The sequence below is a fragment of the Eublepharis macularius genome, chromosome 13 (assembly GCF_028583425.1).
Source record: "Eublepharis macularius isolate TG4126 chromosome 13, MPM_Emac_v1.0, whole genome shotgun sequence".
Taxonomy (NCBI): Eukaryota; Metazoa; Chordata; class Lepidosauria; order Squamata; family Eublepharidae; genus Eublepharis; species Eublepharis macularius.
The window spans coordinates 46,011,980-46,039,497 of record NC_072802.1 but is presented as its reverse complement, the minus strand read 5'-3'; the positions used below and the strand labels follow the sequence as shown (position 1 = coordinate 46,039,497).

Genomic DNA, 27,518 nt, shown 5'->3' with positions numbered 1-27,518 from the left:
GCAAGACATCTGCCTTTCAGCAACTGGAGGCTATGAAATGGGGCCATAATGGAAACATATGAGCAAGGGAGGGACCCAGCTGCATGCCCACAACTGCACACTGCTTTCCCCCTGATTGAAGTGTTAACACACATGGTATTGCTTTCAGCACATCATTCTGAATGCATGTTGATCTGTATCCCTTGTTTCATTTTGAAATTACAGAGCAAGTTTCTAATCCTGGTTTTAGAAGATGAAAGTGACTGCCAAGCAGTGTTTACTATGCCCCAAAGCAAAGTCTTCTTCTTGCTCGCCTACATGGACCTGTTTCCTTACCTATCCATGTTTCAATCTCTCCTTCTAGTCCCAGAGGAGTTAGCCGTGTTAGTCTGTAGTAGCAAAATAGTAAAGAGTCCAGTAGCACCTTTAAGACTAACCAACTTTATTGAAGCCCAAGAACCACAGTTCTCTTCATCAGATGAATCAGACGAAGAGAACTGTGGTTCTCAAAAGTTTATGCTACAGTAAAGTTGGTTAGTCTTAAAGGTGCTACTGGACTCTTTACTATCCTTCTAGTCCATCTCTATGCTTTATGACAATATGACAACCCCCCCCCCCTTCCCAGGAAGCATCAGAAGCTCTGTCTCATGCCAACTGATACCTTTGCATTGCTAAAAATAATAAGATAACATTCATCTAAATGTATACAACTCACCTTGTGCACAGCAGAGGAAATAGAATTGCAATAAATTAAAGTCCCAGGGTATGAAATGTGAGCATGATAACTTAAAAGAAAGCTACCTGCATTCCAAGACAAGGTTTCTTCAATGAAAGTCCATTTCATTCAAGTAGAGAACTGATTTCTAACCCTGCTGACCCATCATAATTTGGTACTTAAACCATGGTCTCTGATGGAATTCATTCCCAAAGCAGTCAGTAGGAGTTTCTTTCCAAAATGTATACTGCCTAGTTCTTCTGTGATGTCTGCAATTGACCTCCCCTTTGTCTCAGGAAGGAAGATGTAGATGAAAATCACTATCCCAATGAGCACTGCCAAAAAGATCAGGAAGGTGAAGGGACCGAGGTTCTCCTGGGGAAAGAAAACACACGCAGAGAAAAATGAATTTCTCTTCTAAACCTCTGAAATTAATAGAGACTTCAGACTAAATTCTGCTCTGGAGTGGTCATGAACCTGGATCTAACTCTTTAAAAACCTGTATGTCTAGTTTGATCCTCCTAGGAGTTGGGTTTCAGTGTCTGAAAATGACCTGCAAGGGGGGGGGATGTGATGTCCTCCTCTCCCCTAAGCTGGAAAAAACATTACCTCTGATCTTTAAAATGACAGTCCTGCAGCTGATGGACGACTGCAGGGAAATGAGTTGGGCTTGGGAGAGCCACCTAGTGAAGAAACATCATGTATTTTGGCCCTTAGAGTAAGTACATAGTTTCTGCAGAGAGCCTGCTGTGGAAATGCATTCACTGCATTTTAGACACACACATACAACTTTCTTCAAACTCAGAGGAACCAGGTTCTTCTGCAGAAGTTGGATTTGTACAGTATAGATTGGCCAGATCTTTCGTTGGTTGTGAAACTACTCCTCTAAGATGTCTTGGAGCAGTTCTTGAAGTGTAAAAAATTGTGTGTGTGTGTGTGTGTGTGGGCAAGTAAAGCATCAACCAATTTAACAAATGTTTGAACAGATATTCATATTGTGCGCACTCAGAAAAAAAACAAGAAAACCCAAATGAAAATGTGGTGATCTCAAATCAGTGATCTCTCTCTGATTTTTTTCTCAATGGGTAAATAACACAGCAGTGGCTGATTCTGCACATGTCGGATAATGCACTTCCAATCCTCTTTATAGATCATTTGGAACGGCTTTTTTCGTGTGCGGAAAAAAAAATCCACCTCAAACGATTGATAAAGTGCATTGAAAGTGCATTATCCAACGTGTGCGAAATCAGCCCATGTTTACTTTTCACCACACAGCCTGGCTCTAATCACTGTTGGATCACTGTGCAGAGACAGGAGTTATGCATCCTGCTCCCGCTTGAGCACCACGGAAGGTGACTTACCACGACAAAGGGGAACCCCATCCCAACTACAGTAAGACTCATCCAGCTGATAGTTCCCACAATGACAAATGCTGACGATCTCGCTGACTGGCTGAAAATCTCTACCATGACAGAGATGACACCTCCACCTGAAAAGGAGATGGTGACAGAAAATTAGAGCTCTGGGAATTTTAGCTCCTGGTTGTTTAAAAAAAAGATGAAGGAAAAGATCAGTCTTTCTCCTCCTGAAACTCACAGGGTTGCCAGCCTCCAGGTGAGACCTGGAGCTTTCCTAGAATCACAACTGATCTCCTGACTACAGCAATCAGTTCCTTGGAGAGAGCAGCTGCTTTGGAGGGTGGTGTCTATGGCATCACATCCTTGCTGAGCTCCCCTCCCCTGGCCAAACTCTACCATCCTGGGCTCCACCCCCAAATCGCCAAGAATTTCCCAACCCAGAGGTGGCAACCCTAGCTGCTCATATAGGAAGCATGCTGTTTGTCTGGCCAATTGCAGCTCAGTGATATATTTAGGACTGGCAAATGAAGGCCAGAGAACATAAGCACCATGCTGAAAGTCCCATTTTTTTTGTTTTTGGATCACTTTTGTGCCAGACACCTATGCCTCCTTATTTAAATCTTTGTTGTAGCAACTCTAGAAAGAAGCCACCAGCAGTTCCTGAAATAACACTTTGTCCATATCCTACTGTCCCACACTGATTTACTCACATGGACCAAGTCCATAAGAGAATACAAACAAGAAGATGAGGACGATGCTGCAGTAGGACATCCAAGGGAACTGATCCTGGAAGAAAATACATGGGAAGGGAAAAATTGTATTGAGATAACTCTATCCTCATTCAGACAACAATCAGGCAGCAACATTTTTTTCACTGTGCTATGATTTGAGTGGAGGGATTTCAGCTGAGCTAGATGGTCAGAAGTGGTCTGAGGTCTGCTGTGAATTGGATTTTGCTGTCACCATGATATATTTTCAGCTTATCCAAGGCATAATAGCCACAGAACACTTCAGAAAATATACATTCATTAGATGCTTGATAGAGTCAGGCTAGGTTTGGGGATACGCTGAACATTATTGCAAACCAAATCAAGAAGGTTTGCAATATGCGGGCATATCTAGATGAAGGCACTACACAAGGGGCTGTCTTACCTGGTGCCAAATCATTAGTTTGTCTAATCCTGTACTGTGTACTTTGACCAGCTCCCGCACAAAGGTATTAACCTGCCATGCTACTAGAGATGCTTTGTTTTAAACTGCAGGTGCTAGCCACTGAATTTGGGACCTCTTCATACAACTGATGTGTTGAGCTGTGGCCCATTTAGGATTGAACCCAAATGAGAGGTTCTTTTCACAAACATTTTAGCCCCCTCCTCCCAAAGCCCTCTTATGGTGACTGATGAGAGGTGGGCTTAAAAGGATGCAAAAATGTTTACCAATTGTGCAAAATGGAAAGTTGGGCAGAAGGGAATGCAGAAGCAAATTTCTGCCTAAACAGCTCAGGGCAAGAAACCATACATATATGGCCAGTGCATCTCCTCTCAGATATGACATCCTACCACACCCTGCCTGCAAGAATTTTGGGAGCTAGGTGTTCAAACGAGGGAAGGAGAGGTGGCCCCTGCTCTTCTGTGTAGGGATGTGGGGTGATTCTTTAGACCCCACTGTGATTATCTCTGTGGGAAAAGAGCATGCAATACCTGGTTCATTGGTTGCCTGCTTTTATTTCTGTTATGATGGCAGTGAGGGAGTGTAACATAATCCCTCCTCCTCTATTTGAGCCATTTAACTTCGGTAAAAGTAGCAGCCACATCTTAAGCACAGTCTATTTATCCACCCAATGAACTCTGGGTGGAAGGGTCCCTCCAGTTATATGGAGAGAAGAGGTGGGGCAGGCAGGGCTGGAGACTTTATTCACCACTTCCACACACCCAGTAATGTTGGTGAGGACAATCCAGGTCCAGAGTGAGATAGGCTGTTCTGTCAACTACACCTGGGAAAGGGGATCAAGTTTTCTGTGTTTTGGCCCTGCTTTCTATCAGAGGAAGAGCTTCACTAATATGGTCTAGAGGCAGAGGAGAAGCAATCTGAGGCCTGTCTGTTGACTACGAGATTCAGTGTAGTTGAAGAACTGAACCCTATTAAGAAAGAATGGAGGGGGAGTAGATTGTCTATAGCGGGTCCACAGCTGCCTTGGTTTCAATGAAGTCCAGTTACCACAGCATCTACCATGTGTGGCTGTCAGGAGTCTCAGAAACAGGGAAAGGTGGAATATTTCAGCTATGAAAATATCAGTCCTGTGAACCAAAAGAAAACTTCCTACATTACACCAAGGGGGACAAAGAAGTTCACAGCAAATCAAAAACCACTAACTGTTAAGTGTAACTAGTTAAGAGAGAAGCACAGAAAGGTACTTACTTGAAGAGAGAGAGTCACTATGAGGAAGGTCATCATCAAAGCCATCATTGCATAACCTCCCCACAGCAGAACTCTTCGGCCAACGTGGTCAATTATGGAACTCTGTTTGGCTCAAAAAAGTATCATCATCAGGCAGACAAAGGGCAAAATCTCAAACCTAAAAGGACACTAGACAGATTTCGATGAACATGTGCTAAGTTTACCACCAGATGATTGTGGAGGAATTTGCAGTAGTAACTGCAAACTGAAGTTGCAGTTCACCACTTGTTTTGATTACTTTTCAAAAGGACTTCTAGCCATGGTGTATGATACACACGACAAGACAGAATTGCTCTGTTAGACTGCTCCCTCAAGTCAACACAAGGTCACTTTGACAGGGGATGTTGTGAAATAATGTCTACATTAGCATGTTGGTTCTGTCTTGATCTTTTTCTTTCCATTTGGAACCAAGCCCTTGTGTCATAAGGAAGGAAACAGGGCTACAAAGAAAGGCATTGAGCTGTCGCAGCACTGACTCCATTAATAAGTTCTGTCTGAAGCTAGCCAGCCGACTCCTCATCCAGAAGCTAGAGCACCAGGGCCATTTCCACATGGCTTGCCTGGCTTCGCAATGTCCCAGTAGATCACGCAAAAACCGCGGAAAATCGCGTTTTCTCACACGAGATTTGCGCAATGTCACGTGACGTCACGCAAATCTTGCGCGAGGAAACGTGATCTTCCGCGGTTTTTGCGCGATCTACCGGGACATTGCGAAGCCAGGTAAGCCGTGTGGAAACGGCCCAGTTCTTCTTGCCTTTTCACTCTTTCAGAGCTATTTAAAAATGGCGTGGCAACCCCTGCATGCCCTAAAGGGTTTTCCAGACTCCCACAAGATTCCTGTTTCTCACAAGAGTTTTGTTACCATTTTGTTTGCCTGTTGCCAGGGAAACCAAAATTGTGGCTGACATCTCAAGAGAGGACTGACTCTCACAAGAGGTCAAGAAGCTATCTTGCTGTGCTGTTTTGAAAGAGGCCTGTAGAGGCAAGGAAATTAGATGTCCTGGCCCCCAGGTGGAGAGGCAAGGTGGCAGAGATGAAGCAGGTAGGATAAGAGACTGGCAGTAGGTGAGCAGGCCTTTGCCACCTTCACCCCCCAAAAGTATCACCTCAGCCCTCCCCCCCGCAAGGCCACATCTATATTCCCTTTACAGGCTTTGGACAAGTGTGACTTACACACAGAATCACAGAGATGAATTCACAGGTGCCAACCCCTACTGCGACATAGGGTATAAGGACATCATCCAGCTTGGCTGTGCGGAAAACTTCAAAGGCATAGAAGTATATCTGGAAAGGGAAAAGCAACACATATCAGAGGCCATGGCCATGATTTTTACTAGTATATCACATAATGTGTTTTAATGAAGGAGGATTAGAGTTCTGGTGATTTTACGCCATTATGGTGAAGTGGCCAGAGTGACAGCCTAGGATCTGGGCGACTGAGGTTTAATCCCCTGCTCTGTCATGGAAGCTTGCTGGGTGATCTTAGGCCAGTCACATACTCTCAGCCTAACCTATTTAACATGGTTGTTGTCAGGGCTTTTTTTCTGGGAAAAGTGGTGGAACTCAGTGAGTTGCCCTTGGAGAAAATGGTCACATGGCTGGTGGCCCCGCCCCCTGATCTCCAGACAGAGGGGAGTTTAGATTGCCCTCTGCGCTGCTCAGCGGTGCGGAGGGCAATCTAAACTCCCCTCTGTCTGGAGATCAGGGGGCGGGGCCACCAGCCATGTGACCATTTTCAAGAGGTTCCGGAACTCCGTTCCCCCGCGTTCCAGCTGAAAAAAAGCCCTGGTTGTTGTGAGGAAAAAATGGAGGACAGGAGAATGATGTAAATTGTTTTGGGTCCCCATTGGGGAGAAGGGTGGCAGATAAATGAAGTAAAATTTTAAAAGGAGTCAGTCCCATTGGCTAATGGCCATGGATACCTTCATGTTCATTGGTGGGATTTTGGTTCAACTAGCATCCAAAAACTAACATCCACTATGGAGAACAGCAACTTGCATGGCAGAACTTGTTCCTGTGGCCTATTTTTATGTATCAACTGTTTTATTTGGAAACATTCTACATTACAAGATTCATGACTGTTATGTCATGAGTGCCACACCAGCGGGGAGAACATGGGACTGTAAGGTGCAGGCTGTATTTACGGTACTCAACTGCACTCAGGCCACACCACTGCATACTCATGATCAGCACAAGGACAATGCATAAAGATGGCCGTAGGGATTTCTCTTTCATCACTTCTAGAATGCTTAAGCTCCTGGAATTCGTTGTGGCTGCCTTCTGCTTCATCATGTCATCCATCTCGGCTTGGTGATTTCCTTCACCCCAGAGGTCTTTCATGGCTTTGTGGAAGAATGAACAGAGGACAGTTATTCAAATATTGATGAACTCAATTGTTCATATATCAGCTGAACTCAAAGGCTTTCTCTAAAAGGAGAAATTACAGACAGAACAGGAGATGACTGAAGAATCAACCTTTAGAGCTGAGGAGGTATAACCTCAGATTTAAGGGATTGTGCAATTATTATTAGATTCCTTTTCTTTCTATTAAAGATTCCTTTTCTTTTGCAGCTTTGTCTCTTTATCTTTGGTTAGACTTTAGATTCCACCAGAACTTCCTGATTTGATCTGAAATTTGAAAAAAAATTGATGGTCTCCAAAATGGGGTGGGAATTAAGCCTTACCATGTATGTACAAAAACCATTGGTACATGTATATGGTCGTATTTTGAGGTCTAAGATTAGTTAATGCTTCCTAAATTAAAGGCCAAAAATGTCAGACAACTGGGGAACGAACTTTTGTTCACTTCCAAAAGACAAACAGTAGTCCCCTCCCCATCAACAGGTTCTGATAACGTCTGATACTACTGCACACAATACTTCACAGATTTTTTACCTACTATTAGGGAAGTTGGCCTTACAGGCAGGAAATGGTTAAGTCTTCCCAAACTGAGGCAACAGCCAATCAAATACGCATTGGAGTTTTTAGATTGTTTTTCTGTGTTTTCGTATATGTATTTTAGCTTGGCTTAATTGTTTTAATGATGTATTTTTGTTTTGTTTTAATGGTTTTTAAGACATCTTATTATGTGTGTTTTTAATTTGTTAGCCACCTTGGTATCCCTGACAAGGGCAGAAAGGTAGGCTATAAATTTTGCAAATAAATAACTGCAGGAGAGAAAAAAAGACATCTGTCAAGATGGCTGAAAGCATGGAGAAGAAAATACATTTTTTAAAAGGCCAGAAATTGTACTTTGAAGGCCACTGGCCTACCAAAGAAGGAACTATACTTATATACAATCCTTGTGGATCTGCCTGATTTCCTATGGGAAAGGAACTTCACTGTAAAGAAGTGAAGGAAACTTCACATTATTTTCTCATTTAGTTGTAGGAAAATAGCTGGGAAAGGCATGTACTATAGCTGCTGATGTAGATACTGAGTGGTCAAACTCTCAAAAAGTGAAATCTCAATACAGGCTGCAGGCGGTTGTTGTGGAAATGGTCTCTCTGCAACCAGGGATCAGTCCATTAGTTGCTGTCGGTTTGCTGCTTGGGTTTTGCCTCTTACCACAGGCATGTAAAGAGTGCAACCTCCCTTGATCTTTCCCTAGTACTAAACTGATGTCTCTGCTAAAAATAACGTGCCAGCAGCAAGAAGATCTTTAAGCAAAGCTGGAAGTTTTTATTTATAAAGGTAAAACAAACAAGAAAACAGTTGAGCAAGGCACCAGATATGGGCCCAGCTCACTGGCCGCGAGAGCACTATAGAGATAGATACAGAATACGTTAGCATGCAAGATACAATAATATTTTTTTTAATAAAATTTTTATTGGATTAGAATCATTTAATTTCACATTACAATCAATTCCCCCATTTCCCAATTTCTAACCCCCTCCCTTTCCCCCCCTTTTTGTAGACTTCCAACAGTTTTCCAACCCTTTGTCACATAGCGGTCTATGTGAGCCGCGCTTTCTCAATGAGGAAATTAATCATCTAAACCACGCACTTCAGGCAAATGGCTACTCCAGAAATGAAATCCGAAGAGCAATCAAACCCAGGATGAATCAAACAACCAAGGAAAAACAGTCACCTACAGGAAAAGTGTTTTTGCCATATATCAAAGGAATTACTGATCAGATGGGAAAGCTTATGGAAAAGCATAACCTTCAAGCAGTATTCAGACCCACCCGAAAAATACAACAGATGCTACGATCAGCAAAAGACAGCAGAGACCCCCTCACCTCTGCAGGAGTATACCGTATACCCTGCAGCTGTGGACAAGTTTACATCGGGACCACAAAGCGTAGCATCCAGACAAGAATAAAAGAACATGAAAGACACTGCAGACTTGGACAGCCTGAAAAATCAGCAGTGGCTGAACATAGCCTAACTCAAACAGGGCACAGTATCTTATTCCAGGACACCAAAATACTGGACAACACTTCCAACTACTTTGTCAGACTGCACAGGGAAGCCATTGAAATTCACAAGCATAAGCAAAACTTCAACAGGAAAGAAGAAACCTTAAGAATGAACAGAGCATGGGCTCCAGTTCTGAAAAACACCAGGCCAACAAAACACTCCACACCCGACAATAGCCCTGCAGAGAAGATTAGCACATCAAGCACCAATCCATATGCAAAAGAACCTCCTCAGGATACAGTGAAGCCTCCCGCCATTAGCATTCCACACCCTGGGAAACTCTTACAGAATGACTCAGCTCAACCCCACCCCTCCTGAATAGATACAAATGACCTACATCTTTTCCAAACTGTGACACTGAGAGATCTCTGTCTTTTGGTGCTACACCTCTGAAGATGCCAGCCACAGCTGCTGGCGAAACGTCAGGAACTACAATGCCAAGACCACGGCAATACAGCCCGGAAAACCCCCAACAACCATCGTTCTCCGGCCGTGAAAGCCTTCGACAATACATCAAACATATACTTTCCCTTTATTCTAAGCAATAATTCTTTAACTATTTTTAATGCTCTGTACCCTATCTTTAAGTCCCTTCTTCCATATTAGACAAACAATTTGTCCCATTTTTCATAGTTTCAAATATTTCAAATATTTCTATAAACCATAAACCATATAAACCATACATTCATATAAGTCATATAAGTCAACCAATTTAACTTATACTCTATATGTTACTTTTTCTGCATATCTTATCTTCATTCTACTTTAGTTATATTTAATTATATTATTATTTTTGTTCTACTTTGATTATACATCTATATAACTATCATCAAAGGTTATCAATCAATTTAACCCATATATATCTTCAGGTAGGCTTATTCAATTTAGTACATTATACAATTTTTACCAAAAGTAATATTAGTTAGTCAGTCCTTATAGTTAGTTATTTTTTATCAATATTCTATGTATTATTCTATATATAATAATCTAACAAAGTCACTGCTTAGAAATTCTCGTTTGCCTCTCCACCCCCCGGTAAAGTCACCCCCCTCTGCATTTTATTATGTTTCAATAGTTCTCAAACTGCCACAGTTCTCCTCCCACCTCCCATTTCTTCACCAAATATTGTTTCAGCTTCTCCCAGTCTGTGTTAAACTGTCCTGGGTCAAGGTTTCTCAATTTTCTTGTCATTTTGTCCATTTCCGCCATATACAGCAATTTGTAAATCCAATCCTCAATAGTTGGCACTTCTTGTACTTTCCATTTTTGCGCATACAAAAGTCTAGCCGCTGCCGTCATGTAAAATAACAATGTCCTGTGTTGAGCTGGAATATCCTCCATTCCCAAGTTCAGTAGCAGGAGTTCTGGGTTCTTATTAATTTGAAATTGTAAAATCTCACTTATTACTCTTATTATTTCCCCCCAGTACTGCCTAGCTACCTCACACGTCCACCACATATGATACAGGGAACCCTCATGTTTTTTACATTTCCAGCATTTGTTAGAAGTATTCAAATTCCCTAGCGCAATCTTCTTTGGTGTCATCTACCATCGATAAATCATTTTGTAAATGTTCTCTTTAATATTAGTACACGTCGTAGTCTTCATTGTATTCTTCCACAAGTATTCCCATGCCTCCATTGTTATTTCTTTGTTGAAATTTAGATTGAAATTTATGGCCCACTTCACCATTTGTACTTTAACTATTTCATCTTCAGTATACCATTTCAGCAGTACTTGGTATACCTTGGAAATTTCCTTCTTGTCCTCTTTTAAAAGTGTCTGCTCTAGTTCCGAACTCTCTGTTCTTATGCCTCCCTTTGCACAGTCCGAATTGTAGAGATCTCTGATCTGTCTGTACTGAAACCAATCATAGTTTGGTGATAACTCGTCCTGTGACTTTATTTTAAGTATAGAAGATTCTATTCGGGTTATCTCCTTGTTCGTTAAACACTGTTGCTCAGTATCGACAGCTCTCGGATCTATTACCTCATATGGAACCACCCATAGGGGGGTTCCTTCTTGTAAATAGTCTCTGTACTTCTTCCAAGTTGCGTATAGGCTTCTCCATATGTAATGATGTAAGAACATAGAGTTCGCTTTTACTTTATCATACCATAGGTATGCATGCCATCCAAATATTTTTTTATAACCCTCTAGGGCCAATAATTTCTTATTCTTCAGCATCATCCAGTCTTTCAACCACACTAGGCAGATTGCATCGTAGTAAAGTCTTAGATTGGGCAGTTGCATTCCGCCTCTCTCCTTTGCATCTTGTAAAACTTTCATTTTCACTCGAGGCTTCTTGCCTGCCCAAACAAAATCTGATATTTTCCTCTGCCATTTTTCAAACTGCTTAGAGTCTCGGATAATTGGTATTGTCTGTAACAAAAACATTACTCTTGGTAACACATTCATCTTAACTGCTGCAATCCTTCCCAACCATGACAAATTCAGTCTGTTCCATTTAATCAGATCTTGCTCTATCTGAGTCCATAATTTTTCATAATTATTTTTGAATAATTGAATAATTGAATAATTGAATAATTGAATAATTGAATAATTGATTGAATAAATGATCTATGTTCTTTGCAGTCAGTTCAATTCCCAAATATTTCACCTTACTTGTTACTTCACAGTCTGTTATTTCCATTAACAATTGTTGTTTTTGCTTAGTCATATTTTTACATATCTTTGACTTCTTTTTGTTAATATAAAAACCTGCCAAATCTCCAAACTCCTTAATCTTCTCTATCACTTTTGGCATGTTCTCCGTTGGGTCTTCTACAATTAACATTATATCGTCCGCAAATGCTCTGACCTTATAAGAAAAGTCCTTTATTTTTATTCCACGAATTTCTTCATCTTGTCGTATTTGTATCATCAGAATCTCCAATACCAAAATGAATAACAGCGGAGACAACGGGCAACCTTGTCTTGTTCCTTTACTTATAGTCAGTATCTTAGTAGCCTCGTCATTCACCACAATTGCTGCATTCTGGTCTCTATAGATTTCTTTAATTGCTCTTATGAATCTTTCTCCCATTTGTAGCTTTTCCATAGTGGCAAACATAAAGTCCCAGTTCAAGTTGTCAAACGCTTTTTCAGCATCAACAAAGAAGAAACCAACCTCTTTATCACAACGCTTATCATAATATTCAATAATATAGCATTAATCACTGTCCTTAGATTATCTCTGATTTGTCTATCTGGCAAGAAGCCTGCTTGTTCCTCCTCAATAACTTCCGAAAGCCATCCCTTCACTCTCTCCGCCAGTATCTTCGCAAAGATTTTATAGTCATTATTAAGTAACGACATAGGTCTGTAATTTTTCACATTGGTCAGATCTTGGCCCTCTTTGGGGATCAATGATATGTTAGCTTCATTCCAGGTGTCTGGAATCCGTTGATCCTTTAAGACTCCATTGATCACCTCTTTTAGGAATGGTGCCAGTTCATTGGCCATTACCTTATAAAATTTAGCTGTAAGTCCATCTGGCCCTGGCGCCTTTCCCAGATTTGTTGACTGTATTGCCTTTCTTATTTCCTCATCCGTTACTTCGTTATTCAATCTCTCTCTCCAAGCTTCCGAAATTACTGGGAGTTTCATTTTCTCCAAATATGTCGCTATTGATTCTTTGTTCACCTCTTTCTTATTATACAATTTAGCATAGAATTTATAGAAGGCTCTACTAATGGCTATCTGTTCCAAATACGTTTTGTTATCTTCACAAATTTTATTTATTGTTTTCTTTTCCTTTCTCTTTTTCAGTTGCCATGCCAAATATTTCCCAGGTTTGTTTGCACCTTCAAACGCTTTTTGGTTCAATCTTTTAAGATTCCACTCCAATTCTTTGTTATTCATTGCTGTCAGCTGTTCTTGAAGTATTCTGATGTCTTGATAAATTTTCTTTTTCCCTGGTCTCTTCTTTAACTGTATTTCTTTGGCTTTTATTTTCTCCATAATCTCCTGTCTCTTCTCCTCTTTCTTTTTTCTGGCTCTACCATTTAAGTCCATTAGTATGCCCCTAATTACCGCCTTGTAGGTGTCCCAAACCTTGTTGGTTGGTACTTCTTTATTCATGTTGTATTGTATGAAGAACTTTGTCTCTCTTCTCAGCATCTCCATGTTCTCTCCCTCTTGTAACAAGTCCTCATTTATTCTCCATCCTTTCCTTTTGCTCCTTCTCCCCAATTTCCACATAATTGGATTGTGATCCGAGCCTACCATCGGCATTATTTCCACCTCCTTAGTCCATAACGCTAAGTCTTTTGAGGCCCAGATCATGTCAATTCTCGATAGTGTAGAATGTCTTGCGGAGAAGAACGTGAATTGTCTACTTTTAGGGTTTTGTCTTCTCCATACATCTTCTAAGGTTTCCTGTTGTATCAATTCAAAAAAGAGCTTTGGTAACAGTCCTCTTTTCTTTTGTGCAGTTGGTGATTTTTTATCTAATTCCAAATTTGTCACTCCATTGAAATCTCCAGCAAGAATTATCTGGTCATATGAAAGTTCATCTAGTTGCTTCCTCAAATCCTCAAAGAAGCTTTCTTTTGCTCCATTAGGTGCATAAATTCCGACTACCAGCACTCTCTTTAAATTCCATATACATTCCACTGCTATGAATCTGGCTTCCACATCTTTCATTACAAACGTTGGCTGCAGCTCCTCTTTTATATACAGCACCACTCCTCTTTTTTTCTTATTAGAGGCCGCTGCAAAATCATTACCCAATTTTTTCGATTTTAAATATTTTACGTCCTGTTTTCGAATATGGGTCTCTTGCAAACATACAATATCACATTTTTGTTTTAATAGCCAGTGGAAAATGCTTTTTCTCTTATTCGGTGAATTAAGTCCATTTACATTCCAAGATAAGACTTTACACTCCATAATCATAATCTTGTTGCTGGTAAGTCCTTTTCATTGTCCCTTAAAAATCGCTCCATCTCTCGCTCAGATCTGATACGCTTTTTGGCCCCTCCAAATTCAAAGGACACTCCTTCTGGTAATTCCCATCTATACCTGATTTTCATGTCCTTCAGAATCTGAATTAGCGCTTTGTATTTTTTCCGATCTAGTAACACTGATCTGGGTAATTCCTTCATAATGATAATCGTCTTGCCATCAATCTCCAATGGATCTTGAAACTGTTTAGTCACAATCTTCTCTTTCATATTTCAAGTCGTGAACTGCACAATCACGTCTCTTGGTAATTTCCTCTGGGTCGCAATTCTTGAATTTACACGATATACCACGTCCAGGATAGCCACAACTTCCTCCTCCTCCTTTCCCAGGTATTCAGCTAACACCTCAGTAATCTGTTCTTGCGCTGTCTTTCCTTCCATTTCCGGCAAGCCGCGAAATCTCATCTGCTTCTCCATGTGTTTACTTTCCGCAACCGCCATTCTTCCTCTCATCAGTCTCATCTCTGTTTGTTGCGTATCAGCTAGATTCTCCACCGCGCCTTCCACTACTTTGACTCTCTGCTGTGTTCCTTGCAATTCATTTTGCATTGTTTCCATACCTTTCTTCACTTCTGTCAGCTCACTTTTCACTGTCTATTTAACCTCTTTGATCAGCTCCGGTTTCATGTCCTTAAGTTCTTTAATCACTTCTAAGAGTTTTTTGTCTAGATTTTCTATTGCCGATTGCCACTCTTTTTTCGACATCGTGGGGCTTGCTTTGGCTCGCTCCCACGAGTCCGCTCTCTTCCTTAACTCCGTGGCATAAAATTTAAGGTCTCTTTAATTTAAATGTCCCGGTCTTCTTGCAAAGAAAACTTTTAAAAAGTCCAAAATGTCGGGCGTCTTTTCTCTATGTTCTTCTATGATTTTTGTAATGTTCTTCTATGATTTTTGTAATCCAAAATGGCTTACTTCCTCTTCCGCTGAAGCCGCGACTCTTCCCCTTTCAAAGATGGCGATTCCCTTCTTCCTGCCCTCCGGCAGGGGCCGCTTCTCTCCAGCAACTCTATTGTTATTATGTACTTCCTGTTTCCCGACTTCCCACAGTAGCTCTCGCGATGGTAAAATTTTCTCACAGCTCCATAACCGCAAGTATTCAAAACAATAGTCCAATTTCTTTAATAACTTCTTTAAACTTAGTCTTTTTTCTAATACAACTCTTGCTGAATTTTTCCCTCCTTGTAATTAGCCTGTTGCAGTTTGAAAATCTACTTTTATTCTTCTTTACTTTTAACAATCTGTCCCATATCAGAAGATAGTGATCTTTACCTTCTCATTCACTTTCCTTGGGTTGTAATCACTGTTTCAATCTTAGTTTCTCCTCTACTCTTCTTTCCCCTATTGAAGCTTGGGTACGTAGGTCTTATGCCAACCGCATTGGCCTCGAAACTGCCGCAGAGATCATAGCCGACCTGTCACAGGGTGGGACCTCAAGGGTCGGGAGAGGGTCCGTTGCGCAGAACCCCCCCTCGCCCGAGATCGACGCGCCCTGAGGTCTTGAGCGTTCTTTGCCTGCTCTCCGCCTGAGAGCAGTCGGCCGCGGGCTGAATTGCCCCCGCCGGCTGCTTAAAACGGCAGTCCGGTCAGCTCCGCAAGTGGAGCTGTGTCAGACCTCCATGAATCCCAAACCCGAAGTTATAATACAATAATATTATAAGATGACTACTGAAAAACAACCTTCCCTCCCCCTCCCATTCCAGAGCTCTGGGACCACTCCGTTGCACAACCACAAGCTCAATCTGGCCTTTGCGTGTTGGCAAGTGAGGGGTCCCGAGTTCTTGTTCCATCCCTCTTTTATAGGAAAATATCAAAGACTTGCTTCATTAACATCTTATTCAATCGCATTGTCTTTGTTCTTGAAAGACAGTTCCGTCGAAAGTCCTTCATGTAAACACAAGTGTACACATCCTTTACCTCTGTGATAGACTGCATCTTTGATATGTATTTGACTACATTGTAAATTACACATGAATGTTCACACTTCACTGGCTGAGGATTTTAGACACCTTGTTTTCCTAAAGATAAGCTGTTTGTTGTTTACCCTTTTGGTGATTTATATGTAGAAGGCCAGAGGACCCTTGACGAGGTCTCAAACAATTAACTTTTATGGTCTTATCTTTTTCCTGTGCAGGGGTGAGACCTTCCCAGGAACTGCAACTTAATTCTGCAGTGAGGGAGGGAGAGTCTTCGGAAGATTTCTTTCTTTCTTCCCTTTTTTTTTCTTTCAAACTGTAGCTGGCTCCCTATTTCTAACATGAGCCAGAAAAGGCCTGGTTCCGACCCACCAACAAATTCTGACAACAGCGGTCTTCACAGAGGCAAAAATATCAACCCTGCCATGCATTTAGGAAGACAGATGGTGAGGCCTACTATATGTATTTCATCTTGAGTTCTATGATGGAAGAAAGGTGGGAGAATACATATAATATATATTGGAACTGCTGATGTATAACAGTGCAGCTGAGGAAATTGACTCATCCTTAATTCTTTTCTCACAAGGGATACTTTCAATACTTTACATATATCACAAGTTTGTCATTTCTGCTTCTTAGGGTGCAAAAGACTTAAGGCAGATGTTGGGAAGAACAAATGTGATAGATGTAAGATAAAGGCCACATTGTTCTTCTCCTAAGAGTGTTTCATCTTGAGTTCTATGATGGAAGAAAGGTGGGAGAATACATATAATAAGGCAAACTTTCATCCTTGTTCACAAAGTTTAATTACGAGGCCTCATATAGGCAGGGTAAGTGCATTGTCTTCCCTTTATAGTGGATATCAACAAAGAAAACAGTAAGCTGGGAATAGAGAAGGCCACATTACCTTGTAAGCAACCTTCTTTGTCATCCTTTTGAATCAACAGATACGGCGGGGATTCTGGAAAGAACGGCAAGAGCAGCAGTTGCACCAGGCCTGCGAATCCACACAAAGCCAACAGCAAAGGCCAGAAAGATTTGGTGCCTAAAATTTCTCTGGTAAGAACATGCACAAATATGGTTATTTATGCTCACAGATGATTATTTGATGGGGAAGGGGAGAAAAACTAGATGTCCTTCTTTTAAAAATCTCAGTGATATATCTAGTCCTCATGGTTATAAACCAAAGAAACTCAGTGCTACATCAGCTCAACCCTTTGACAGGGCCTGAGTTCCCTCGGATTAATAACCCAATTGCCCAAATCATCATGTAACAACAAAGAGTGACAAAATTATTCCAAATGGAGAAAGGAAGAAAAGTCAAGATTAGATACAGCGATCTGGCCACACTATGGGTTATCTAATATGATTATCTGTCCCAGTGTGGCAAAGTGATTAGAATGTCGGACTAGAAGCTGGGAGATCCTGGTCCAAATCTCCTTCTCAGCCATGGAAGCTCACTGCGTGATTGTAGGCCAGTCCCAGACACTCAGCCTAACCTACCTCACAAGGTTCTGTGAGGATAAAATAGAGGACAGGAGAACAATGTAAGCCACTTTGGGTCCTCATTGGGGAGAATGGTGGGCTATAGAGTGAAGTAAATAAATAAATGTGGAAGAGCAAAAGCATGGATGGGAACAACGGAGATTGTTTAGTAGGTCAGCGGTCTGGGTGATTTTACCTTAAGCCCATCAATTGCCCCAAGGCTTTTCCTAGTGCAAAAAATGCAGATGATGTAGTGTTTGCAAAGCCTCTAAGCTTCTTGGGTGAAACTTCTCCAACGTACTGTCCATGGATGTTTAGGCAGACACCTTCAATGAAAAGGAGAACAGTTGTATTTCTAGAACTATTTTTGTAAGAAGTCAACAGATACACAGTCCTTACATGCCATCAGCGGTATATATTATGCTCTATCTTATATTGTTATGTAGTATACTACCTATCTATGAAATCCTGCCCCTTTAATCTGTAAATTACTGGGGTAAGTTGGAAGGGACAGAAAAGCTTTGGGGGGCAACAGCAACCTAGTGAGCAGGTGTGGATTCCTTGCCAGAAAACAACAAACTCCCATTGGGTGATTTCCCCCTCTCATGGAGCTGAATTATGTTTAGAACCCAATGGGTGGTCTTTATTTATTTATTAAAGAGATTTCCATGCTGCCTTTCCACCCAAGCTCCCCAGGGTGGCAAATATTATATTATTTCAGGCATTTAAAATACAAATATATATAAAATATTTAAAATAATCAAATAAAACATAATATACATTAAATAACACATAAGCAAGGAGGAAGCTAATAAGTTAGTGAGGGAATATCAAATAAAAATGATCACCTGCTGGAGGCAGGCAATGACAGAGGAAGACAGACAAATGTCCCTGGGAAAGGAGTGCCAAAGTTTTAGTACCAGAACTGAAAAGTCCCCTTCTTGGGTTGCCACTCTTCTAGCCTCAGATGGAGGCACCTGAAGCAGGACTTCCAAAGGTGACTGGAGTGGTTGGGTAGGTTCATGTGGAGTAGGTGGTCCTTCAGGTGTTCTCCCCCTTAAGCCATATAGGGCTGTAAAGTTCAATACCAGCACCCCGAACTGAGCCTGGAAGCAAACTGGGAGCCAGTGTAGATGCAAAAAGACTGGAGTGATATGGTCCATACAACCCATTCCAGTCAGTGTTTTGGCTGCAGTGTTCCGTTCCAACTGTTGCTTCTTGATACCATTCGAGGGCAGCCCTATGTAGAGTAGCATGCACCAGCAGCAAGATCTTTCCTGCCTAGGAACAGCTACAGCTGGCTCACCAGCTGAAGGTGGTAAAAGGTGCCCCTGGCCACTGCTGTCACCTGTTTATCCAACAGGAGGCCTAGGCCCAGCAGCACCCCCAAGCTACAAACCTCTTCCATTTTAGGGAGTGCAATCCCATCTAGAACAGGCGATATTTCTGTTCCCGGGTTGCACCTCTGGCTTGTCATGATTAAGTTTCAGCTTGCTAGCCCTCAACCATCCCCAAACTTCCTCTTGGTACCAGTTTGTGGTTTCCACAGGCTCAGATACAGTTAACAATGTCCTTTACTGGATGGGATTTCCATATTGCTTCCCCTTCTGAAATTCCTTGTGGTTTCCCAGCCTTGATTCTGAATTGAATTTGGTTTTAGCCAGGGTTGATAGATCCTACCTGCAGTGATGCCATAGAGGAAGCGTCCAATCAGAATCATTTCATAAGATCTTGCCATTCTGCTGCAGCCTATGAGAAGGGCAGCTGCAATTATGATCAGATCACTGATCATGAAGCTTTTCCTTCTGTAAGAAACAAAAACAGTGGTGTCAATAAAAGGTTCTCAGCAGTATCTTTGTGTTTGCCTCTAACATCCTCCAGATACAATAATGCTGCTGAGTGATTTAAATTAATTTCATTGTCTGTGCAGTTTTAATTCTATTGCAAGATACTTTGTTGGAGATGTCAGGCCAAATATTGCAAAGCTGCCCATGAGCTGCCAGCAGTTTGCTGGCTGCTGCAGAGTAGCTCGTGCATGCCCTAGAAGACCAAAGAAATTATCATAAAAAGATCTGCTCTAGCCCGCCCCCCTTAAAAAAACTTTTTACTTCATAGGATTTTTCTTTGTGTTACTAAGCGGATATCTTCATTTCTGGTACTTTCCCTAGTTTTTGTTCTGTTTATAGGGCAGAACAAAACTAGGTAACATGCCACAAGGTCGGGGGAGTAGCTTGGGCTATTTTTAATTATTCAGAAGAGGCTCTCATGAAAGAAAATGTTGATGATCCTTGTTGTACATAGAATAATGTAAAGGTTGCCTTCATTCATGATCATAACAATGTGTTTGATAAATATATCCTGACAGGTTAGAAAGATGCTTACTTTCCATATCTCATTGCCAGAGGCCCAGTCAACAGACAGCCCAACACGCCTCCCACACAGTAGATAGACACAATGAAGGACCAGAGCAAAGAGAGCCTTTCGGGATGAAGGGGATAGCCATACCGTTCTACCCAGGTTGCATTGATAAATCTCTTTATATCCTGGGAAGAAAAAAACAAGACTTTTTAAAATTAAAGTGTACAACTTCAGTGCGGCTCATTCTTTTTAAAAAAAGAGTTAAATCCTCATTTATCAATTAAAACCATTATTATCTGAAAAGAAGAATTAAGGGAACCCCCTCCCTATTTCCATTTACAAAACCATCATTTATTCTAGTGGACAGAGGAACATAATGTAATTGGATAATCAGAAATGTAACCCAATAGGATTGCTGCTTACAGTTTCAAGCAGAAATCTAAATAAAATTAACCAGCCCTACTGTTTGTATTTCTTGCTGTTATCAAGAGTATATTTACAGAATTGGTTCTTTGGAGGAAACATTTCAAGATTATTGACACTGGAACATCTTTTTTTTTAAGTAAAGGTTTTATTTAAAAAGAAAAGATAGGAATGACAGTAGAAAGTGCATAGAAACTTATACAAAGCACTAAATTTGAGTTAGATTTAAACTACAACAGAAAAATATATTCAAAATATGTAACAGCACAACTTGATTATATAATAATTCTCTTCCCCCAGGGCTTTTTTTCAGCAGGAACGCAGTGGAACGGAGTTCCGGAACCTCTTGAAAATGGTCACATGGCTGGTGGCCCCGCCCCCTGATCTCCAGGCAGAGGGGAGTTGAGATTGCCCTCCGCGCCTTAAACTCCCCTCTTTTGGGAGAGCAGGGGGCGGGGCCACCAGCCATGTGACCATTTTCTCCGAGGGCAACCCACTGAGTTCCACCACCTCTTTTCTCCAGAAAAAAAGCCCTGTCTTCCCATATCTGCACTGGAACATCTTTACTACAAGTGACAGCAGCCACAGGTTTATCACATGGCTGCTGCCGAGGCCATTTTAAAAACAATCGTAGTTCTTTAAAAATTGCGGTGGAGCCCTGATCCAGATTGTACGCATGGTGCACTGACCCCAGGAGCTCTTGTCCCCCCTGCTGGGCCTTTTCAGTTGCCAAAACCGCCTCCCTTGCTGTTTTGGCATCTGCTAAGGTGTGTGTGCAGGATGGGGACCAAAGCTCTGGGAGCCACCACACCCATGATTCAGATCAGGGCCTCCCAGAAATATTAAAAGAACAACTGCTCTTCAAATGGTGTTGGTGGCCATAGGGCAGACCCACGGCCGCTGCTTGTATTTTAGCCTGGAACAGAAATAGGGTTTGTCTGAGTTTTCAGAGCAGCAGAGGTATTAACTTCCCATGGGGAACCCATGGAGAGTTGCCAAGCTTTGCTTAAGGGCTCAGGATGCAGTTATGAACTATGAAGGGGGTTAAGTAAATATTACTACGTGGGATGTTAAAAGGCTGGCCCCCTATCAAACATAAATGCAGCAAACCCAGGTCACCCACAGGCAAGGAAGGCATCTCTACTTTCTTGAGGGATTCCCCATGTATACGGAGTAATATGACGTAAATTAACAACAATAAAAACGTCCTGCTGAGGACTGAGCATGCTTCAGAAGGGGTAGAATGTTGAGAATCAATGAAAGGACAAACAGAGAGGGGAGGATTAATCAGCCTGCCTCAGGGCCTGAGGACATAGAAAATCTTTGGTGAATGCTGATATTTTTTTGTTCTCATTTTCTTCCTGATTCTCAAATCCTTCTTCAGCACTCTCCATTTCTTCACCAACTGGCTTCTGCTCTCTTGCTCTCTTCTCCCCACATTACATGCCCCATTCTATTCACTTGTTCTGCATCCTGTAGTGGTTAAACTACACATTCAGGTTTTTTATGAGTTGAGTCTAGGTTCCCTGTGGCTGCACAGCAGCTGCAGGAAATGGCTTTTTAAAAATCAAAGGCAAGTGCAAACAGGCTTGGAATCCCACCATGGGGGAGGAAAAGCTTCTGCCTTCCCGCCCAAGCCATTTCCCCATGTTATTTCCCTAGTTTTGCTGCTCCACACACATCCAGACAAGTGATCTACTCACAGAAAGGAAGCTCACAGACTCACGGGGGTGAAGTTCCAACCGAGGGCAAGGCCGAGGTAGAGGAGAGGCCAGCGCTGGAAGAGGAGGAGCCAGCCAGGCGATCCTCTTCTGCAAGCAGTAACGTGGTTGGCGCCATTCTGTCAGCGCCTCTATCAGCGCCTCGACAGGAGCAGGGTGCTTTCCTGCCCACCCACTGCTTCAGCAGGGTGGCAAGGGGCCAGTCACAACTTTAAGGATTAGGCGGTTTTGAGGCACTGGGCTAGATCTTTAAGGGGTGAGCAGGACATATTGGGTGGCTCACCCCTACAATTAATAGGGAGGCAAGGACTGTCCAACAGCTGTTAGTGGCTGAACACCACTTGTTGTCCCATGGCAGCCAGCAACAGGGCTGGGGAACAACACATTGAACAGCAAGGGGCCTTTTGATGCCAAGGGATCCGCTGCCCATATGCCTTACCAATGCTCTAATAAGCTGTAACCAATAAAGTTGTGGCCATTCAGAGGTGTCTGTGTATCATTCCACGGAACTCAGCTGGCACATAGCACATAGGTTGCACATTGTCCCCTGCTCATGAAGTACACTTGCTGGATTGGGGCCATTGTCTGGATAAGCATCCACAAGCCTGTAACCTGGAAGGTTGTCTGCACAGATATAAATAAGAAGCCATTGCTTACCTCAGAAGGATATGTGATCACAGAAACCTGGAAGCCAATAAGGAGGTTTCCACCCACTCCTAACACAATGATCAGTTGGAACAGTCGCTGGTACTGTATCTGCAAAAAATAAAGATACCCCACGCTGATATATGCAACAGAAATCATGCCACATACAGCCAGTTGACCATTTATTTCCATGCAGTATTGGATTTGGCACTTTGAGGCTGGGAGCAAGATGGTTGGCAGTGTTGTGTAGAAAATTTGTTGCTGTGGAAATCTTACTGCCTATAAAGCCCTTCCTACACTCAACTGCTCTACTGGGAAATGGAAAGCCTGGCTGCATGATGGAAAACCTGTCTGTGCCTTCTAGTCCTCCTGAAGGTCCTAGGTAACTGTCCAGCAATTAAATAATAAATCCAGCATGACCATATCGAGCTCTGCCTTTCACATGTGCTCATCAGGGAGTGTGAGGAGGACTGAAAAGCACTTAAATGGCATATGGGAACTCTGTTAGAAGCTGTGGTCCTCAACATGATGCCTGAGCACATCATGGCACACACTGGTGTGTTTCCTGGTGCCCACCTGCTGGTTTCCTGGTGCCCTCTTGCATCAGTGTCTTGGAGATAAAATATAGAAAAATTGAAACAACAGGGAGTTTCAGGTCACTCCCTATGAGATTCCAGACCATCAAAGGCACTGAGCTTATTTTGGGCACATGTGCCACAACCACGTGTCCTCAGCTTTGCCTAGAATGACATTCTTATGTTTCTGAGCTTGGAAACCATTCCCTGTGGCCACAGAGGGAGCAGACTCTTTGAAACTGAAACCAAACCAACCAAAGAAAGGGATACCCCTAGTTTTTCTCTGTCTCCATAGTGTAGAAAGTGCTTTAGAAGAGCTCAGGAAACATCACCTTTGCATCAAAAAGCAGTACCCATTTTGAAATAGCTGCTGCCATAATATATTTGAATTGGAACCTCCCAATATTTTCTGGAGCCTTCCAAATATTTTTGATTGGCCCTGTTCCTTGGCAGACATTTTTTTGTGGTGGTTCCCATCAGCCTTCCTTGAAATTCTAGAAGTAGGTTTACCAGCCTCCACATGGGGCCTGGAGATCCCCAGAATTACAATTGATCTCCAGACTACAGAGATCAGTTCCCCTGGAGAAGATGGCTGCTTTAGAGGGTGGACTCTACAGCATTATACTTCCGCTGAGGTTCCTCCCCTCCCCAGGCTCTAATCCCAAAATATCCTGAAATCTCCCAACCTAGGATTGACATCTCTGTCCAGAAGTGCCCCAGACTCAACAAGGCTGCGGAACCCCACCCCCACCCCCGGCCCCATCTAGCCCGATTGCCAGGTTGATTTTGAAGCTCCAGCAGGCTGAATGTACAGCTACTCACCAGGTCTGAGAGAGAACCAATTGTCATTGTCTTTGGAAAATCCTGCCCAAGCTCTGGCTAGTGGAAGAAGTTTGTCCGACAAAAGTTGTTTGGTCCTTTCTGGTTCAAAAGCAGGAGCTGGAGTTGAAGTTTGACTCCTAGGATTCAAGTGCATTATGACCTAATCGGCAAATGCCTGAGGGAGAATTCTCTTGGGTTAACCATTTCAAAAAGCAGAGGAGGCAACCCTGGGTCATCACGAGGACAGCTCAACAGTGGGCATCGTATTAATACCTGACTTGGTGTGGAATGCTGTGTAATGCTTCCTCAGGTTTCTTCTGCCAGACTGAGCAGGCCACTGACCCCTAACTTCTACCTTGCGAGGAGGCATCTTCAATGCCCAAAAGGAAAGAGCAAGTTGCCTGTGGTACTTGGAATAGGAAAATCTATGAACAAGTTCTGTGCCCAGCTGGTCAAGGAAGGGAGATGGTGGAATTCAACATCAAAGGGCATATAGGCAGAATCTACCATACACTTGAACACTCAGTAACAGCAATTTATTTTGCAGATAGCAGCATACCCTTCCTAGTCATGGCTGAACCCATGGCATACAGAGGTTCTCAGAAGAAAGCAGGCATGTACCTATGTTAAAATAAATAAAATATGCTGCCAGCCCTCCACCCCCACCCAGTCTATAAATCTAGCCTCAACATTGTTGTCCTGCCCATAGTACATATTTTATCCCTTGCTCTACATAATCTTCACACCAACCTACTGAGGTAGGTTAGGCTGAGACTGAGTGGCATGAGTTCATTCCGTGTGCTTCACCACTGAGGATTTTTAACCCATTCTTCTTGGCTGTAATTTGAATCTCTACTGTACCACACCCCCTTGAGCAGCCAGCTGCTTCCTCTGTCATTGTGAACCAACCAGCACTTTGTCCAAACCCTTTTATGCGCTAACCAACCAGCACTTTGTCCAAACCCTTCTATGCGCTAAAGGCAGTAGTTCCCAAAGTGAGTGGTACTGCCCCCTGGGGGAGGGTGGGATTACCTAGGGGGGCAAGTGAATGGCAAGTGAACAGGGAGGAATATACGTGAGTCTGTTCACTTGCCAGGCAAGTGTAATTCGTCACTTGTAGCTTGGCTCTAAGAGGCAAAGGGGTGGCAGGGAGTGCTGGAGATGGGCCCCTCTGAGCAGATTGTTTGCTTATTTACAATTGACCAAAGTAGAACCAAGAGTGAAACACCTTCCTCACTTCAAGTTTCTGACTCTACATGGTGGTGAAATCTGGTGGAACCCAGACAGGGAAGTAGTTACTAAATGTGGTATCTAAGATTCTTGCTAAATGACAATCTGACTTTGAAAAACGGGTATCACTGGATCAAGATAATTAATTTTGTTGAATTAATTAAACCAAAATACTTTAATTGAATTTTGAATAAGTGTGCAATTAATGTATTGTCGAAGGCTTTCACGGCCGGAGAACGATGGTTGTTGGGGGTTTTCCGGGCTGTATTGCCGTGGTCTTGGCATTGTAGTTCCTGACGTTTCGCCAGCAGCTGTGGCTGGCATCTTCAGAGGTGTAGCACCAAAAGACAGAGATCTCTCAGTGTCACAGTGTGGAAAACATCCCGACACGCACAGAAAACTATGCAAGACTGAAGCACAGCCACCTAGACTATATGGACTCCCCAAAATACATAAAGATTCAGTCCCACTCCGACCCATTGTGAGTGCCATTGGTTCACCGACATATGAATTAGCTAGACATCTGGCAGATCTCCTGCAGGACCACATCGGGAAAACCTCGTCTTACATCAAAGATTCAGCAGATTTCATCAACAAAATCAGTTCTCTGAAACTCAATCCACAAGACATACTTGTCAGTTTTGATGTTGTATCCCTGTTTACCAAGGTTCCAGTAAAAGACACTATTGCACTGATTAATCAGATTTTCCCAGAGGATGTAACAGCCTTACTCCATCATTGTCTGACAACCAGTTACTTCCAATGGGACAACGAATTCTATGAACAGATGGATGGGGTGGCCATGGGGAGCCCACTCAGCCCAGTTATAGCAAACTTCTACATGGAACATTTTGAAAAAACAGCTCTAGAATCAGCACCCCACAAACCCAGTGTATGGTTCCGGTTTGTGGATGATACATTCATCATTTGGAGCCATGGGGAGGAAGAATTGAGGGAGTTTTTGAATCATCTCAACAACATCCACCTGAACATACAATTCACAATGGAGAAAGAAAGTGAGGGAAAACTCTCATTCCTGGATACCTTGGTCATCCGCAAAGCAAACTTTCAGTTAGGTCACAAGGTCTACAGGAAACCAACTCACACTGATCGGTACTTACACAAAAACTCCAATCACCACCCCCGACAGAAAAGAGGCATAATGAAAACATTAGTGGATCGTACAAGACGGATATGTGAGCCGCGCTTTCTCAATGAGGAAATTAATCATCTAAACCACGCACTTCAGGCAAATGGCTACTCCAGAAATGAAATCCGAAGAGCAATCAAACCCAGGATGAATCAAACAACCAAGGAAAAACAGTCACCTACAGGAAAAGTGTTTTTGCCATATATCAAAGGAATTACTGATCAGATGGGAAAGCTTATGGAAAAGCATAACCTTCAAGCAGTATTCAGACCCACCCGAAAAATACAACAGATGCTACGATCAGCAAAAGACAGCAGAGACCCCCTAACCTCTGCAGGAGTATACCGTATACCCTGCAGCTGTGGACAAGTTTACATCGGGACCACAAAGCGTAGCATCCAGACAAGAATAAAAGAACATGAAAGACACTGCAGACTTGGACAGCCTGAAAAATCAGCAGTGGCTGAACATAGCCTAACTCAAACAGGGCACAGTATCTTATTCCAGGACACCAAAATACTGGACAACACTTCCAACTACTTTGTCAGACTGCACAGGGAAGCCATTGAAATTCACAAGCATAAGCAAAACTTCAACAGGAAAGAAGAAACCTTAAGAATGAACAGAGCATGGGCTCCAGTTCTGAAAAACACCAGGCCAACAAAACACTCCACACCCGACAATAGCCCTGCAGAGAAGATTAGCACATCAAGCACCAATCCATATGCAAAAGAACCTCCTCAGGATACAGTGAAGCCTCCCGCCATTAGCATTCCACACCCTGGGAAACTCTTACAGGATGACTCAGCTCAACCCCACCCCTCCTGAGTAGATACAAATGACCTACATCTTTTCCACACTGTGACACCGAGAGATCTCTGTCTTTTGGTGCTACACCTCTGAAGATGCCAGCCACAGCTGCTGGCGAAACGTCAGGAACTACAATGCCAAGACCACGGCAATACAGCCCGGAAAACCCCCAACCATTGTGCAATTAATGTTTACTGGTTTGAATTTTATCTTCCTTAGTGGGTAGTGTAAACTGCTATTCTGAATAATGCCTTTTATAGGGTAGGGAGCGCTGGGGATGACTTTATGCAACCAAGGGTGTAGTGGCCTGAGAGTTTGGGAATTGCAAGCTTATTTCTTCTCAGAGTGGCATTTTACATCAGTGCAAAGGAATGAAGACTCTGCTGTCTTTAGGTTGTGTGATTTGGATATTAGTGCTGCTATTAGCAGATCCTGTTAAATAATATTTTTCTCATACCATGCTACTGTTGCAGAAATGGCCTGTTGAG

General features: G+C 42.6%; 1 protein-coding gene across 1 annotated transcript; it reads right to left on the bottom strand.

Annotated features, from left to right (window-relative positions):
* Positions 1–511: 511 nt before the first annotated feature.
* On the bottom strand, positions 512–23,930 carry LOC129341417 (solute carrier family 2, facilitated glucose transporter member 11-like). Its single transcript, XM_054996604.1, has 12 exons — positions 23,841–23,930; positions 22,456–22,554; positions 19,679–19,839; positions 18,977–19,101; positions 17,493–17,622; positions 16,719–16,867; positions 6,664–6,851; positions 5,683–5,793; positions 4,471–4,572; positions 2,763–2,838; positions 2,056–2,183; positions 512–1,069 (listed from the first exon to the last, which is right to left on the bottom strand). Exons 1-12 carry the CDS (start codon positions 23,865–23,867, stop codon positions 860–862), a joined length of 1,506 nt encoding a protein of 501 aa, XP_054852579.1. The 5' UTR covers positions 23,868–23,930; the 3' UTR covers positions 512–859.
* Positions 23,931–27,518: the final 3,588 nt, after the last annotated feature.

Bases quoted from the DNA above. Each gene is read 5' to 3' on its own strand.
- LOC129341417 (XM_054996604.1), bottom strand. From the start codon at position 23,867: ATGACAATTGGTTCTCTCTCAGACCTG. The intron at 6,852-16,718 runs GTAATGTGGCCT...TCTTCCACAAAG, and splicing joins CAAAGAAGGTTGCTTACAAG to CCATGAAAGACCTCTGGGGT. The intron at 2,839-4,470 runs GTAAGTACCTTT...ATTTTCTTCCAG, and splicing joins TAGTGACTCTCTCTCTTCAA to GATCAGTTCCCTTGGATGTC.